The sequence below is a fragment of the Cajanus cajan genome, chromosome 2, assembly GCF_000230855.2.
Source record: "Cajanus cajan strain Asha chromosome 2, NIPB_CcT2T_4, whole genome shotgun sequence".
NCBI lineage: Eukaryota > Viridiplantae > Streptophyta > Magnoliopsida > Fabales > Fabaceae > Cajanus > Cajanus cajan.
The window spans coordinates 78,701,178-78,718,167 of NC_138518.1; the positions used below are offsets into that span (position 1 = coordinate 78,701,178).

General features: G+C 29.4%; 2 protein-coding genes across 3 annotated transcripts; one reads left to right on the forward strand and one right to left on the reverse strand.

Moving 5' to 3' along the window:
- The first annotated feature begins 4,083 nt into the window (after positions 1–4,083).
- On the forward strand, positions 4,084–6,034 carry LOC109799452 (putative pectinesterase/pectinesterase inhibitor 51). The gene is made up of 2 exons (XM_020360021.3): positions 4,084–5,187; positions 5,261–6,034. The coding sequence occupies exons 1-2, from the start codon at positions 4,281–4,283 to the stop codon at positions 5,956–5,958; spliced, it is 1,605 nt and encodes a 534-aa protein (XP_020215610.2). The 5' UTR covers positions 4,084–4,280; the 3' UTR covers positions 5,959–6,034.
- Positions 6,035–10,920: 4,886 nt separating this feature from the next.
- On the reverse strand, positions 10,921–16,990 carry LOC109799674 (UDP-glucuronate:xylan alpha-glucuronosyltransferase 1). Of its 2 annotated transcripts, none has more exons than XM_020360280.3 (5): positions 16,611–16,990; positions 16,302–16,411; positions 13,622–13,828; positions 12,544–13,172; positions 10,921–12,050 (listed from the first exon to the last, which is right to left on the reverse strand). In XM_020360280.3, the coding sequence occupies exons 2-5, from the start codon at positions 16,352–16,354 to the stop codon at positions 11,020–11,022; spliced, it is 1,920 nt and encodes a 639-aa protein (XP_020215869.1). In that variant the 5' UTR covers positions 16,355–16,411; positions 16,611–16,990; the 3' UTR covers positions 10,921–11,019. The 2 variants fall into 2 exon arrangements, with proteins under 2 accessions (XP_020215869.1, XP_029127330.1); XM_029271497.2 differs by having other exon boundaries at positions 16,302–16,414.

Below are 16,990 nucleotides of genomic sequence, written 5' to 3' on the forward strand. Positions count from 1 at the left end.
ACAAATCACGAATATTGCATTGTCTATTTTAATATTATAATATTTTGTTATTTATTAATTTTAATATTAAAATAATAAATTTTATTAATTACATAAAATTAAAAACCGCATGTTTGGTATGGGCTAATCGCGAGTTTTACATGTTAAATAGTTGTTTTGGCCCACTTATATTATTTTTTTTTATCCAACATGTTAAATAGTTGAAAACTGTAAAAAACGTAACGTATTTCTAGATGAGAAACTTCAATAAAATTTATAGAATTGAAAATTAGCAAATTGTTCGATAACGATCTAATGGTAGGTAAATTGGTAAGTTTAATAAAAAAAAAGTTAAGATAAACTCTAATATCGTCTTAAAAATTGTATAATCAGTCTAATTCATTATTATTAAGAGCTTAAATCTTGTCTTAGGTAAAGAAACTTCATGCCTTTCCCTATGACATTTCATCATGTCATTATCATTATTTAAAATTATACGGTAAATAATATTTATTTTATCTTATTTTATTGAATTTTGATAGTTGATTTACACGCATTTATTATTGGAACAAATTCAAGATTCACATTGACTAATGATAAGAGCAAAATAAAATATACAAATACAAACAATTCTCAATTTATAAGTCAATTTTATAACCACGTTCTAAGATAGTATTATACCTATCTTAAAGTATGTTTAGATATAAGTTAGAAACATTTTTAAGAGTTTCTCTACCAGAAATAAAGATTTATTTATGTTAAACAAGTTCTCAAAAACACTTTCGAACATATACCCAGATAGACTTTTAGATCAATTAAAAAATGTCACTCAATATTTATCCACGTATCAAGTACAATAAGTACAATAGCACTAGACGTAAGAGAGAGTATTAGAAGAAAAATAAAATAAAGTTTTACATCAGCTAAAGATAAATTTAAAATAAAATATATAAAAGAGGATAACTCTTACTTTACAGATTAATTTTACAGGGTTAAGTTAAGTCCAAATTGATCTTCTACACTTGTTATATATTTTTTAATTTATTCTAAGGCTTCTCGATTGTTTTGATTTTCATATTTTTTATATTCAATTTTATTTTAAACTCGCATTTTGTTTTTTAATGTGTTTTATATTTTAATTATTCTAATAATTACATTTCATATTTTTCATTAAATTATAAAGACACTTTTATTTTTTTACCGTTAAATTTAAATATAATGAAATTACTACACTTTTTTTATTTTTTTATCATTAAATTTAGATATAAATTTATTTACAAAATAGTATTCTCTTACATAAATTAGTCATTTATCACATCACATCAAAGTTAAGACAAATAAATGTGATATCTTATGTAAATTCACTTACATTTAATTATTTAATCATGTATTCTAAAATTTATATTATGTAATATTTTTAATTTTGTATTTATTACCTTAAAAATATCGTTAGAAAGTAAAAATAATTATTTATTTATCTTAAATTCATTGCTAGAGATAAAAAAAATAATGATTTTAGATTTTAAAGGGATAAAAATTAAAAGAAAATTATTTTATAGGGACCAAAATCAAAATTTACTCATTTTATAAAAAACAAATATTTTACAAAGACAAAAAAGCAATGATTACAAATTTTAGAAGGATGCAAAACAAGAAAAAAAATTACAGTGATCAAAATCAAAACTCATTAATTTTGTAAGGACAGAAAACATATTTAAGTTTTTTTTTTATTGTCTAATTAGAGTAAAAAAAACAATTATAAAATATATGTTGAGTAAGAATATTAATTATTTAATGAGTGACAATAAATTAAACTAATTCAAAAATAATTTGAAATTTAATTTGAAAATTAAGTCTTTAAATTTGGTAAATAAATGAGTCAAATTTTAGTTATGTATAGTTTGACTCGTTTATTTTATGATTGACTTAACATATAAATATATAATTTATATAATTAACTTTCTATTTAATTTTAGCTTATTTAAATTTGAGTTTTTTTTCAACATTTAGTTATAAGTTAGTAAAAATAAAAGAAGTAAACACTTTAAAAATTCATGGCTATAGATTAGGTTTTATATTATTTGATGTTAGGTGAAGTAGTTTTAATTTATACAAACTTTAGTTGCAGGTATGTTTCTTTTGGTCATACGTTATAATTTTGCAAAACTAATAAAATAAGTTATATTTTGTCTTTTAAAAAAATAAACAATTATTTTATCTAAAATTTATTATTAAATTAAAATTATAAAATGTATAAAATAAAATAAAATAAAAATCTTGATTCATATAATTCAAACTAATAAGCTCAACGGAACTACTAGTGAACTTGAACTGAGTCAAGTTCAATTTGAAAAAAAAAAGGTTAATGTCATATTCAACTTGAGTTGTGAATTGAGCCAAATGTTGTCCAATCAAATTAAGTCGAGTTGAATTGAATTTTTTTTAACTTGACTCATTTCTAACATTATTTTGACCAAAATTAAAGATAATTGATTAGATTTTTTTAATATTTATTAATTACTCTAATTTGTATTTTAAAATAACATACACCACTTAACGATAATAGAAAGATAATAAAATCTGGATTTAAATATGAAAGATGACTATAATTAAATATTCAAAATCCAATAGTTATAAAATAAATGTTGAATTTGGATATTAATTACAATATAGACTTTTATAAATAATTATTTTTAAAATAAGATTCTCGATTTAAAATAATTATATTTTGAATTTTATTAAGTTTATAATGATTTCATTATTATTTTAATTTCCATAGTTTAATAAACTTTACAATTATTCTGTATAGTTAATAAAATTTCATTTTCAAATTTATTTATATATATATGTGATGAGGGTTCAAACGACACCGGTATAACTTTTACTAAGTGTTACACCGCTTAATAACTTTATATTAAATGTGAATTTTGAAAATTCAACCGTTAGATTGAAAGTTCATATCTCTTAGATTATATATGTCAAATTTTGTTAAAATTGAACAACAATTTGAAGGTAATCAAAGTGTTCATATTTTAGTATATTTTAAAATGTATATATTACGTCAGTTTTGTTTTATGAGAATGAAATATCAAATCATCTTGGATTACTATAAAATTTTGTGTATATGATCTAAGAGATATGAACTTTCAATCTAACGGTTTAGATTTACAAAATTCACATTTAATATAAAGTTATTGAGCGGTGTAACACTTAGTAAAAGTTACACCGGTATCGTTTGAACCCTCCTATATATATATATATATATATATATATTTCTTTTGATCTTTATAATTCCATAAACTTTAACATTTAGTACTTATATATAATGGTAGATAATAAAGATTAAAATAAAACAAAAATTATATATATATAAATTAAAATAATATTTTTAACTATAAGGACTAAATATAAAATTCATTAAACTATAAGAATTAAAAAATATTTAAACTATTTATAGTTAATTTTTATTTCCTTGTATGATAAAAAGTAATTAGTATTAAATATAAGAAAGTGGTTAGCAATAAAGGTAAATGGTCTTCGGTAGTTAACCGGAGTGTGTAATAAAAAATTATAAAAAAAAGTTATTTAAAAATTATAGAGGTAACATGGTGAATAAAAAATGTACATAAAAATTATTCATTAATAGTATAGATAAGAGGACAATTTACAATGTTACTATGTGAGTGATCTTAAATATGTAATTTATTATGATTTTAATTATATAATAAACATCTGTTCATAAAAAAAATTATATAATAAACATTTAATCTATAAAATTGATAGATTAAAGTTCTATTGTAGTATATATTTTGTATGAAATTGTGAAAATTAAATGTATTCAATTATCTTCCTATGTGAAATTAGTTTTTTTGTTGTTTATATATAATTTCAAACATAATAGTTAATTAAAAAGTGAAATAAAAATTACACTTAAATATGTTTTTGGTTGTTGAAGTATAGTAAGATACGATTTTAATCTCTCGAATTTGGATACATGAACTAATTTTAGTCTTATAGTTACGCAAACGCAAGTGTATTTGTATTTATAAGGTTAAGTATGATACATATATATGGAAAGAGTAAAGAGAAAAGTGAAAAGGAGAGGAGACATGACATAGGAGATAGGACAGCATTATTTACTCTGATTTGACAATGTTGTGAACAAGAGACGACAGTCTTCCCTCATAATCCACTCACATTTTCATGAATAGCAGCATCTCCTCTCCTCCACCACATCAGAATGGGAAGGCTATAAATAGTATACTCTCTTTCAGCCAACATTCAATTGCATTTGACGCATCATGCCTTCCCTCGTCTACCTCTCTCTCTCTCTCTCTCTAGCTCTCGCTCTCGCTCTCATTTTATCCCTCTCCACCGCCCAGGAGCCCATCCATGAAGCCTGCGCAGCCACGCGCTTCCCAGACGATTGCGTCTCCAACCTCATGCATTCCACCCTCCCGCCCACCGCCACCTCTCTGCAGCTCCTCCACTCCGCCATCTCCATCTCCGCCGACAAACTCGCCGCGGTCCAGAACTTGGCCAAGGGCATCTACCAATCCGCCGGGGACAGCCGCAACCGCAGCGTCGCCGCCGCCACCTGCATCGAAATCCTCGCCAACTCGCAGCACCGCATCGCCCTCGCCTCCGACGCCCTGCCACGTGGCGGAACCAAGGACGCGAAAGCCTGGCTGAGCGCCGCCCTCGCCTACCAGTACGACTGCTGGAACAGCTTCAAGTACGCCAACGACACCCGCGAGGTCGCCGCGGCGATGACGGCCATCACCAATCTCATGGTTGCCTCCAGCAACGCCCTCAGCATGGCGTCCGCGCTCTACGCCTACGGAAGCGACTCGGCGGCGTGGAAGCCACCCGCCACCGAGCGCGACGGCTTCTGGGAGCCCGTCGGGGCGAGCGGCGGTACCGGAGTCCCCGGGGTTCCGTCGAATTTGAAGGCGGACGTTACGGTGTGTAAAGAGGGAGGGAGCGGGTGTTATAAGACGGTGCAGGAGGCGGTTAACGCGGCTCCGGATAACGGCGTTAAGAGGTTTGTGATATATATAAAGGAAGGGGTTTATGAAGAAAGCGTTAGGGTTCCGCTGGCGAAGAGGAATGTGGTTTTCTTGGGCGATGGCATGGGCAAAACGGTCATCACCGGCTCTGCTAACGTTGGCCAACAGTTTATGACAACTTACAACTCTGCGACCGTGGGTATGATTTTTCATGTTTTATTTGATTTGAATGATTAATCCAATCCATGCATGAGTGATGGTTTTGATCGCAGCGGTTCTTGGCGATGGATTCATGGCTAAGGATCTGACAATCGAAAACACTGCGGGTCCCGACGCCCACCAAGCAGTGGCATTCAGATTAGACAGTGACCTCTCCGTGATTGAGAATTGCGAATTCTTGGGCAACCAAGACACTCTCTATGCTCACTCTCTGCGCCAATTTTACAAGTCATGCCGCATCCTGGGCAACGTCGACTTCATATTCGGCAACGCCGCTGCAATTTTCCAAGACTGCCAGGTCCTAGTTCGCCCCAGGCAACTCAGGCCAGAGAAGGGAGAAAACAATGCCATCACTGCACATGGCAGAACAGACCCTTCGCAAGCCACCGGCTTTGTTTTCCAGAACTGTTTGATCAATGGCACCGAGGAATACATGGCTCTCTATCGCCGCAACCCCAAAGTGCACAAGAACTATCTGGGTAGGCCCTGGAAGGAGTTCTCCAGAACAGTTTTCATCAATTCATTCTTGGAGGCCCTTGTGACGCCCCAGGGTTGGATGCCATGGAGTGGTGACTTTGCTCTCAAGACCCTTTACTATGGGGAGTTTCAGAACACGGGACCTGCTGCTGATTTGTCTCATAGGGTGCCATGGAGTAGCAAGATACCTGCTGAACACGTGTTAACGTATTCAGTGCAGAATTTCATTCAAGGAAATCAGGTGTCATCATCTGCTGCTGGCCCATCGTCGTAAGGGGCACCCCTTTTGTTAATTCCCAATTACCAATACAATAACAATATTATCCGGTTTAGGAACATATTCAAATCAATCTGAGACGTGCTGCTAAATACCATGACGTGTTTTATCGTAATATGTTTTTCGAATGTTTTGTTTATCATTCATAAAGGTGAAAAGAGGAACAAGAGGACTACAATCTAACAATAAATACAGAGACATTGTGTCTGCTAATAACAGATTATTATTATTCTTTTTGAATATTCGGGTAAGTAAAGAGGATTTTCATTTTTGTTAAAAAATAAAAAAAAACATGTCTGTGGGCGTAAAGTATTCTCAATAAAAGAATAATTTGATCAATTTCCATTTTCTCACATTTTCAAAGGATATTATTGAATGAGTACAAATAATAGACATCGTGATTATGATATCTTACAAATTTTAATGGTTAACTAAACAATTTTAAAATATTACTTTATTTCAAAGAATGTTATTTCTTAAATGAAAATAAACAATTCAGAAATGATTTTTTTAATAACAAAACTTATGTAAAAGTACGGTTGATATATTTTTTTTAAAATCAAAATTAAAGTTTTGTCACGGTATTATATATTTATATTTAATACATGTCTAATTAATGTGTAATTATGTATATTAAAGAAGTAAAGTTCTAACTTTGATTTAAGAAATATTAATTACACTTGAAAAAAACTTTATCTAAATTATTTTTCAATTTTTTTAATCAGTAATGGTGCCACTCTCCGTCTAAAGAAAACACCTCTAACTGTTTTTCCATCATACTATACTAATGGCATAATAAGCAGAAACGTTTTAAAGAAGAATGGCAGCACACTTTCTCTAATAACATTGACAGTGTTAGAAAGTCCTAAACTGCGGTAACAAGGAAGTTGGGTATGGTTAGTGGGTTACCTTACCTTTATTGAAAGAAGTTAATGGTGTTGTACATATGGCAGACGCACGTTGGCCTCTACTTTGAGCTTTGGCAAAGGGTGATTTAGTTGCTAATGCGTCCCATTCCCATTAATAAATATTATACATGCATGTTCCCATTGGGACATCGCCTTGATAAGGATTGCACGTGAACGAGAAAGGAATCTGATCTCAACCAGTGCTAGGAGCACTCGTTGATAAAGAAACACCAGTGGTTTTGGTTGGTCATTTTACCAAGAATATTCACATGATCAAAGTTTTAACCCCCGACGCAACGCAAGTATGGGCTGTTTCTTCAAACTCTACAGTACCAACCACAGTCCTTGGTTGTCCCTACTCCCTACAACCAATTACATTGACTTGAACATTGTAGAATAGCACTAATGGTTCACATGAGGTACTTGCTAATAATGTTAGCGATAGTCACATGTTGCCGAAAGGTCTCAAAATACTTCCAAATCAAAAATGATTGCTTCACAGCTCACAGTTCACGTGAGGTTGTTCACCACCATTCATCGAACATTGCCCTCCTAATAATCCTGTTTTATTCATATACTTTTTTCCAACAACATACCATTTCATTTTGAAGTTTTTGATACGAGACCGAATTTGTCTCATTACTTTAGATTAAGTCATAAAATATAAAAGGTTGGGCATAGCGAGTGCTTCAACTAAATTTGCAATTGCTGCGGTTATGCTATTTTTGGAGATTGGTTAGGCACTACATAATAAATTAATAATAATCCATTCACAACTTGAAATTGGCGCCACCAATAGTGAATGTGTGGTCTCTCCACTACCTGCACTACCACTACCTGCTTCAGGATCAATAATTAAGATAGCCATAGAGCTAGTATAGGGTAATATCCATTTCCTAATAAACAAGTGCTCTTATTCTTGGACAAGTCAATATAATAATGACCAGGTTTGTTGGTTCCATGTGTAGATGGAATATTATGGCTGATAATCACGCATGGGTTAGTAGTGATTAAACCACCACCCTCTATGGAACTCGATTGTCAAAGAGTGGTTGCTAATACTATCATATAGTTGAATAATATGGTGTGTTGGTTCAACCAGTTATGGATCTGTCCCCAACCTTGTGTTTCGTGACATTTACCGAATGCCTTGCACGTGAAACCTGTAATGGAATCCAACTTATTATTTTTCCCCTTTCATTTCAATATGCTTGTCACGAGAATGACACGAAATGGTAATAAATATTGAAATAAGAATAATTTGAAAATAAAGTTTCCAACAAAATTTATTTAATTTTTTTAAAAAATAGAAAATTTGTCAATTTAAAGAAAAAATAGAAAAAATTATTTTATTAGACAATATTGTTCTATGAAAAAATAATAAGTTTAAGAGTTGATTATCCATATGAAAAGGGAAAAAAATCCAATTTTATGACACTCATGGCATTTTTTTTATTTTTATTTTTTATTTTTTTTATTTGTAGCAATCAAATTCAGCATCAAAAAGTTATAACAACTCACACACACTACTCAATATTCATTTAAGCTAATAAACCAAACTTTCTTTTTATGCACACTCTTAATTACCACATCTAATCTAAAATGATTATTTTCAAAGTTGCTTGTATAAAATTTATAGTAGCTTCATAAAAAATGCTGTTTTGTCCTCTTTTAATTAAAATGTAAGAGAGTAATTTTTTAAAAATTAAAAATTTGAATCGCACTTTTTGTCATTTTATAACACAATTCATAATTTTGATTTCCTAGATTTTAATTCTACAATTTTTTTTATCTTAATTCTATAAAATTTGTAATTTTGGTTCTTTTACTGAATTTTCAACTGTTAATCATTAAAATTATAATATTGATCATAAGTTGATATTAAAAAAATAACATAATAATTAATATTTAATAATATTTGTACATGATATCACTCTTAGTTTCTATTTTTATTTTATTTTGTTTACCACTTTTATGAGATAAAAAATTATAAACTAAAAGTAAAATATATCTTAAATATTATTAAATATTAATTTTTATGTCATCTAATTAATATTAGATCATATCAATTTTATAATTTTAATGATTAACGGATAAATATTCTTATGAGAATCAAAATTGTGGGACTAAAATTGCAAAAATTAAAATTTCAAACACCGAAATTACAAATTAGATACTATTTAAGGATTAAAAGTACAATTTAGCCAAAATAAAACAAGTAAAATTGAAAAGAAAAAAAAAGGTAAATTAAAAAATATATATGGTAAAAGATTTTAGAAAAAATAATTTATTTTGGCAAATATTTGTTTTGTTGTTTTAGAAAATTAAAACTATTTTGTAGTTTTCTTTTGGTAAAGTTTTTATTATGGTGGATTTTTTCTTATTTAATTTGCTAATATTTTACATAAGATAATTTACTTTAAAAAAGAATCTACATTGCTCGATACTTAAGAATTGATTAATTAAGAAAATTATAAATGAAAACTATTCTTTACATAAGTGAGAATTTACATTGCTCGATATTTAAACAAAAGTGAGAATTCTTCTTATGCTAAGAAATGAAAATTATAAATTTAGATCATTCTTGGATGATCAAAATTAATGAATAAGAAATGAAAATTATAAATTTAGATCATATACTTGAATGATCAAAATTAAAAATTAATTAGTGGTCATGTGACTACTTAAAAATGATGTGTATATTATTTACCGAAAACGATGTGTATATTTTTATTTTTTATTTTAACTATTTAAATATTTTTTTATTGTCTCTCATGACTTTAAAATGTTTGATATAAATATGTGACGTCCTTTCAATTCGTATAAATTTTTATGATATTAATTAATTCATTAAAATATGAATTGTACAATTTTCATTATAAAAGTCTTTTTATAAAAAAATTATAAGTGCTTATATTTCTATATAATCTTTTAAATTCTACAAGAATTTAGTAAGAGAAAATAGTTTTTTTTACAGAACGAAAGTAGTCTTTTAAAAATTAAAATCTAAAACATATCCTGAAATTGATTTTTTCCCATTAATATCAGATCAAATATGTAAACATCCTAATTATTATAACAAATTATTAGTTTCTCAAGAAAAATAAGTTTAAAAGATTGTTATTTTTTTTGAAAGCCACCTAAATTTTGTGTTAATAATCTTCCTTATGAACACTTTTAAAATTGTAATATAAAAAATAAAATAAAATTAGCTTTCATTTCAAATTTCATAGAATCTTTTATTTAAAAGTTGATAGTTGATTTTAATTTATAAGAGATGTTTAATTCATTTATATATAAAGTTTAGATGAGTTGAACTTCCCTAATATTTTTTTATAAAAAATTTTATTTAGACATGACGACTCTTATATTAAGTCGAATAAGTGAATAAAATAAATCTTTGTAAATCCCTTTTGATTTACACATAAAAGAGGAAATTATATTTTCTAAACTTTCTTAAAATAATTTTTAGACATTTAACCCCTAACAAACACTAAATTGGTTGGATCAACCCTAATTGGAAAATATGTCCTCAATCCATTATATAACTATTCTCCTTTCACTTTTGAAACTAAATAACAACACTACAAAGGATATTTTGGCATATAACTATATAAACAAGATCTCATATTATTAAAATAAAAGGATAAAATAAAGGTTTATATATAAAATATATACATAGTTCATTGGTGAGAGATTTTTTTAAGTGATGATCAAAAGTAAAAATTTAAAGATGTAGGTTTAAAGTGCACACTATCTTATTATTGTAAATTTTTTTTTAATCCAATAATAGTCTGACAAATAACAAAAAGTATCATACCATTCTTGTTAAATATAAATCACAAACAAATCAACAAAATAACCTAAGAGGATAAACATGATTAAAATAGAAGAAAGATGGCCAAGAAGAATTGGGGAGGTCATACATTATAATTTACAAATTTGTTTAGGTAAATTTCTTTGAAATGGAATTGATGAGATTTGTTATAATATTTGATCAGACTACATAATAGACTCAACACAAAATAGTTGGAGGGTACAATATACCATATTCATGCACAAACTAAAGAAATATTTTTTCCCTTTATACCATTTTCCTACACCAAGAATAAAGAAACTTAACAATGAGTCAGAAAGAAAAATTCACTTGTCATAAACCAGAAAAAGATGATGTTGCAATGGCAGGTGGTGTTGGAGTATAAGACTCATCATCAGTCCAATTGGTCTCTCCCCAATGCTTCAACATATTTTTCCATGAGCACAAATTATCTATGCATTTTTTCAACCTCTTATCTTTAACTTTAAATCTCCAATGCCCGTTTGAATAGTTTGCAATTTCAGCTTGCCTACGATCCCATTCCAACTGTGCCTTTTGCTTTGACTTCAACATGCAAAACTGTTGCAAAACCTCAGGCATCGCATCATGCACCTTCCACCACTTTTCATGAGCCACATCACTTGCAAACTCATGAAAGATATCAAAATTCCAGTTACAATCATAGTCCCTAAAGCACAACCATGGCTTCATTCCTAGGTAGTGAAGGACGTAGAGAATTGGAGGGTCAGCACCAAACAACTTAGTCTTCATTTGTTTCTTCTCTTCCTCATCACCAACCCAAAAATGCTTTAAAAAGTTCATGTGCCTTGGTATCCTATGCCACCATGTAAATATTTCATTCAAGTATCCTTGGTCCCCTCCATTGTAGGACTCAAACTCATTAATATGATCCATTAGGAGTCGGAATGTGCAATTTGATGGCTCAACCACCATGACACCTGAGTTGAAAAGTGTGGCATTATTTCCAGTTGCAGTTATTTCTGGCATTCCAAATAGGAAGTCTATATTTCTTAGTATGAGCAAATCTGCATCAATGAATATTATCTTGTCATAATCTGTTAGCTGCCACAAACGGAACTTGCTGTAGTTCCATTCATTGTAGGCATTTTTTTCAGCTTTTGGATTTCTAATCCTTTGTATTGTCCTAATTTTCCACCCTGCAGCTTCTAAACCACTTTTGTGGTACTCACTTATTGTCTCATCAACGAGTATAACTAGGTCTCGAGTTGATCCAGACATGCGAATGCTTTGTGCTGCAGCAATAGCTCCACAAACATACACATGAGCTGAATGGAGAATTGTTGCATATGCTTCTCTACGAACATTTCCCGCGTAAATCAACTCTGCTTCAAGTTAATTCAATTTTCACATGTCATGTATATAACAGAAAAAAAAATATTGAAGAGTAGAAAGAATGATAAAGTTATACTACTCATGGATGAGAACTTATCAAGTCTATTTTAAGTAGAAAAAGTAATTTTTCTTGGTTATGCAAATATTGAGTTTCAACAACTTTGCTTCTTCTGAAGAGAATCTCATTATTGCATGAATGTATACTTTGTAGATTGAATTTGTGATTCTTGAGTTTTCATTAGGTTCAAAATCACCGTTATATTAAGTAACATATGAGATATAAACTCATAAGTTAGATGCATTAAAATTTTAGGTTAAAATATGATGTCAAGACAATTTTGTGTTGTTCATAATTTATAATGTTCTCCTAGTGTTTAACTCTCGTGCGAACATATACAAGTTCCTTCATCATACAATTATGAAATTTTTGTGATGTTATCATGCTATGTCTATCTGTGTGTGAGAAAATAGAGTAGAACTAACCTTTTCCCCTCATAGGAAGTGCAAGTTCACAAGATCCTACTGGGAGGTGAAGTTTTTCTCTCAAAACATTCAAGTTTGGTTTGTATAGCCATACATTCCCTTCATGTCTCACAAGATCTTTGCAGGTAAACAAATTAGGTATCGGAAAGAATTTGGTAACAAGAAGCACATACAAAGGGTAATTGCCTTTGAAAGAGATTGCAAGCTTAGCTGTTGCTAGTTGCAAGTGCAACCGAGCAACATCTCTAGACCAATTCCCCCCATTGGCATGAGGAAGCTTCACAGCTATCAGATTGAGCCTTATTCCAGGAGATCCAAGACTTGGGAGAGAAGGACAAATTGGAACCTCGGTTTGTTCTTCCTCATCAATCCATTCTGGGTATAAGGATTCCCATGTCACATTTTTTGCAGCATACTCTAGGTCCAGAACAACATGTGTGGCATTAGGAATAAGTTGTTCCAATATGTGTAACTCTGTCTTATTGAAGTTTAGTAGGCCAATTCCTTGAACTTCTTTTTTTCTTGTCAGTTTCTCTGTAATTTTTGATATATCATCCCAGTTAATATCTACATTTGATGTGTAACGAGGATCTGAGCCACCCCATATCCATCTGTTCACAAAATTTGGCCTGCATGATATAATTTTGACACAATGACTTGATATTATTCTTAACTCCATTTTTACTATATATCAAATTATTAGGTGAGCATGATTGTTGCAGAAAAGAATTTCAAAATTATTGAAAAGACTACTAACATGACACAAATTCCAAATATATAATGATAGATTCAGCCAGTACTTTGTCTTTTGAAATTTATGAATGAACAATGTAAAATAATATGTCACCCTATGTCATCAATGTCAATTATTGAGAATCATATTGTTACTGCGTCACAAAATGAAATAACTTAGAAGCAATACCAAGGTTTTGGACATCTCAAATTAACAACATATTTGTGAATTTAGGAGGAAAAAGATTATTTGCATTACTTGTTGGACATATTTGCATGTGAAGAAAAACAAAAAAAGATATATAGTAGGAACAATTGAACATACTTAAATGTAGTATATGCTTACCCAGAGCTAGAGCTTGATAAATGGTTGTTGCAAACCTTTGGAGAATAAAGGAGCAATAGAAAGGTGCCGCAAATGGTTATGAATTGGACAAAAGGTTTTAAGAAAGAGAATTTGCATCTTGAGCTTCTATCTTGGATGGATAAGTGGATAGACTTCTCTACATCTTTTGCATTTCTTTTTGGTAATCTTCGTCTGTATAAATCTACACTGTACCATGTAATTACTCAAGATCAAAAACAATAAATATAACAAAAAAATGTAGAAAATATATTAGAAACAATTACAGATTAAAGATTTAATTAAACTCTAGCAAGCTTCAAAGTGATGGAAGGAACTTTGTAGGCAAACATCCGTGTTTGAAAGTCAGATTTATCAGTTTTTAACTGGTTGACAAACTGTATAATTTTAGTTTTTTTAGAATTGTGAGAAATAAAAATGTTAGTTATTTTTTTATTTAAAAAATTTGTAACGCATAGTTGCGGATTTGGGTTGTCCACTATGAGCAAGGCCGAACGCAGCCCAACTGATAGCGGATCAAGTAAAATATGGATCCGAACTTTGTTTGTCCAGCCTGGCCTAATACAAGGTATATAACCTGGTCTGTTTCATTTTTTTTTTTTGTATAAAAATGTTAATCTTAATTAATTTATATTAAAATTAAATTTGTCTTAAACAATTAAAATTAATTAATATTTAAAAGTGGCATTTTTTCGTGTGAAAACAATAGTTATTTTTAGAAAATAAACTTAATAATTAATTATGATAATTTTGAGCACATAGTCCATGTTCGGTTAAAAAAAAAAACATCTCATGTAAGGCCGAATACAACTGGTTTAAGTTGGGTAAAAAAAAAAAAATCATATTGTGCTTCAACTTTATTCTTCTAACCCAAACAATTATTCATTAAGACTTTGGAATGAAAAGTGTTATAGTATACTCTTTTTAATTTTTTTTTTATTGATTAAAATTTGTTGAAAATTATAAATAAAACTTGAATTCACAAAATTTCATAATTCTAAAAAAAAAAATCTAATAATAAAAAAATACATTTAGAAAAGTGTGTTAAAGTATACAAGAAGAGTTGCTCATCTTTTAGCAACTCCAATAAAAACAAGATACTCCTGGAAAATATATAATTTTTAGAAATTCCATCCTTTTCAACTTTAGATGAGAGTCTCGATTGTATTTCACACAAATGGAAGAAATAAATAGATGGTATGGTTTATTTAAGAAATATTTTAGTTATTTTATTGAAGTTGGTTAGAATAATAAAATTTATATGATAGATATATATTATAAAAATTGTAAAAAAATTATGCAAAATAATTTAGCGAGTCGTATTTGTTGCTTGGATGTTACCTTACCTTGTGCAGTTATCTCTTTCTTATTAGCATATATTATAATCAAATTCATATATTCATGTTTTGGTGCGGTGTTGGCTTCACTTCGTCTCGGGACCTAAACGGTTTATTATTATTTTTTTATTTTTTATTTCAAGTAGAGTCTTCTATTTTTTAATATATTTTTTTTATCCAAAATATTTGAACCTAAAATTTTGTTTAAGAAGGTCGTGTCTCTAGCGACTTGTTGGTAATATGTGATTTAGTTCAATACATTGTGTTTGTTTGCGATGAAATGCCTGAGAAAATAGCGCGGAGAGAGAAGAAATACTATGATTTAAAAATCTCACACTTTTATCTACTCTCTAGTTACTAAAAAAGTGAAGAACACATCTCTTACCCTCGTGGTCTACCAGATTTGGTTGTTTTTGTTCGAAGAATTTGGTTGTTTTTGGCCATTTGCAGAGATGTATCTAATTCTTATTCAAATAGCAGGTGCATGTATTCAAATAGTTAAATTGTGTATTTGAATACTAGGAGAGTTTATTGAAATAGCTGCATGTATTCAAATAGTAGGGGTGATTATTCGAATATATGGGGTGTATATTTGATTATATTTTGAAATAATTATTATTTTCAATTTTAAGACATGATTTTGAATCATTTTTTGTCTGATTTAAAATTTAAAACTTGTTTCTTTAAATTCAATTACATGAAAACTAATGAACATCATGTATATTATTGTGTGAAAATGAGTCCAAGTAGCAATTAAAAATTAAAAAAAAAAATCTAATTTCAAATTATTTTCTAATTGTTCATGTGATATATTTTTCATGTGATTTATACTATGTACTCAATTACTCTTTTGAATTTGAATATTAATTGAATTTCATAGTTTTCATATAGATAGATTAATGAGACAAGTTTTATGTCTTAAAATAATTAAATAAAAATTTAAAATCATGTTAAGTTGACTCAAATCTAAAATATAAAGAACCAAAATAAATATTTTAAAAAGATGAAGAATCAAAATAAATCTTAAAAATAAGATATAAAGAACTAAAATTAGAATTTAATCTTTTATAATATTATTTTTCTTTTATTTTATTTTATCTATTTCTTTTTAAATTAAATAATCTTATTTCTACTATATTTTTTTCACCTATTAATCTCTTTTATTTCTCTTTATCTTATTTCTTATTTATTTTTTTCCTCCCAATCAAACATAGTGATTGAGTGATTTTGATGGGAACTTTTCAAACTAACGGAGGGAAGACCCTGTTGAGAGCAGCAACGATAAAATTGAGAATGTAAAGCAGAAAGTGCAACAAGGAACTGACATGGATGCAGGAAAACGGTGTCTGCTTTCTCCGGCACGTGAGGAAGTACCCATTGTTTCTCTTCTGATAACTTTTCACTTTTCAGCTACAGGGGCATGCATGCAACATCTCTACTATACACACGAGTGACCAACGTCAATGAACTTATCACAAAATAACATGTTAAAATAAAAACATAGTTCAAAAGACTATAATTATATATGGACAAAATTAACAAATTAGTATTAGAAACCAAATTTAGGTATATTCATAAACTAAATCATGAACATCTATGTCGAGGTGCAGCATGTAAATTTTCACGACACAAACCTGATCAGACTGTGTTACATGACAGAAACTCATAAACCGATGGTGGACAAACAAAAGTTATTGTTATAAAAATGAGAATGAGAGAGATAGAGAGGTTGAGATCTGAAAAAAAATAGACACATTTTAGAGGGTTGTGAAGAAGAAATATATAAAGGGATGGAAGGGACACATTATGGAATAGTTGAGGAGTTTGAGTCAATGTAGACAGCCTGACAGAGTAACGTTCTTCAGAATTTTTCTTTCTTCTTTCGCTAGTCACCAACTCTGCCCCATCTTTCAATATATTTTTCTAATTCCTACTTTTTCTTCTATTTTTATCCCTTTTCCACTACTTTAATGTGAAAAGTGAAAACCCTCCTATTTATATTCTCGTTCCTCCT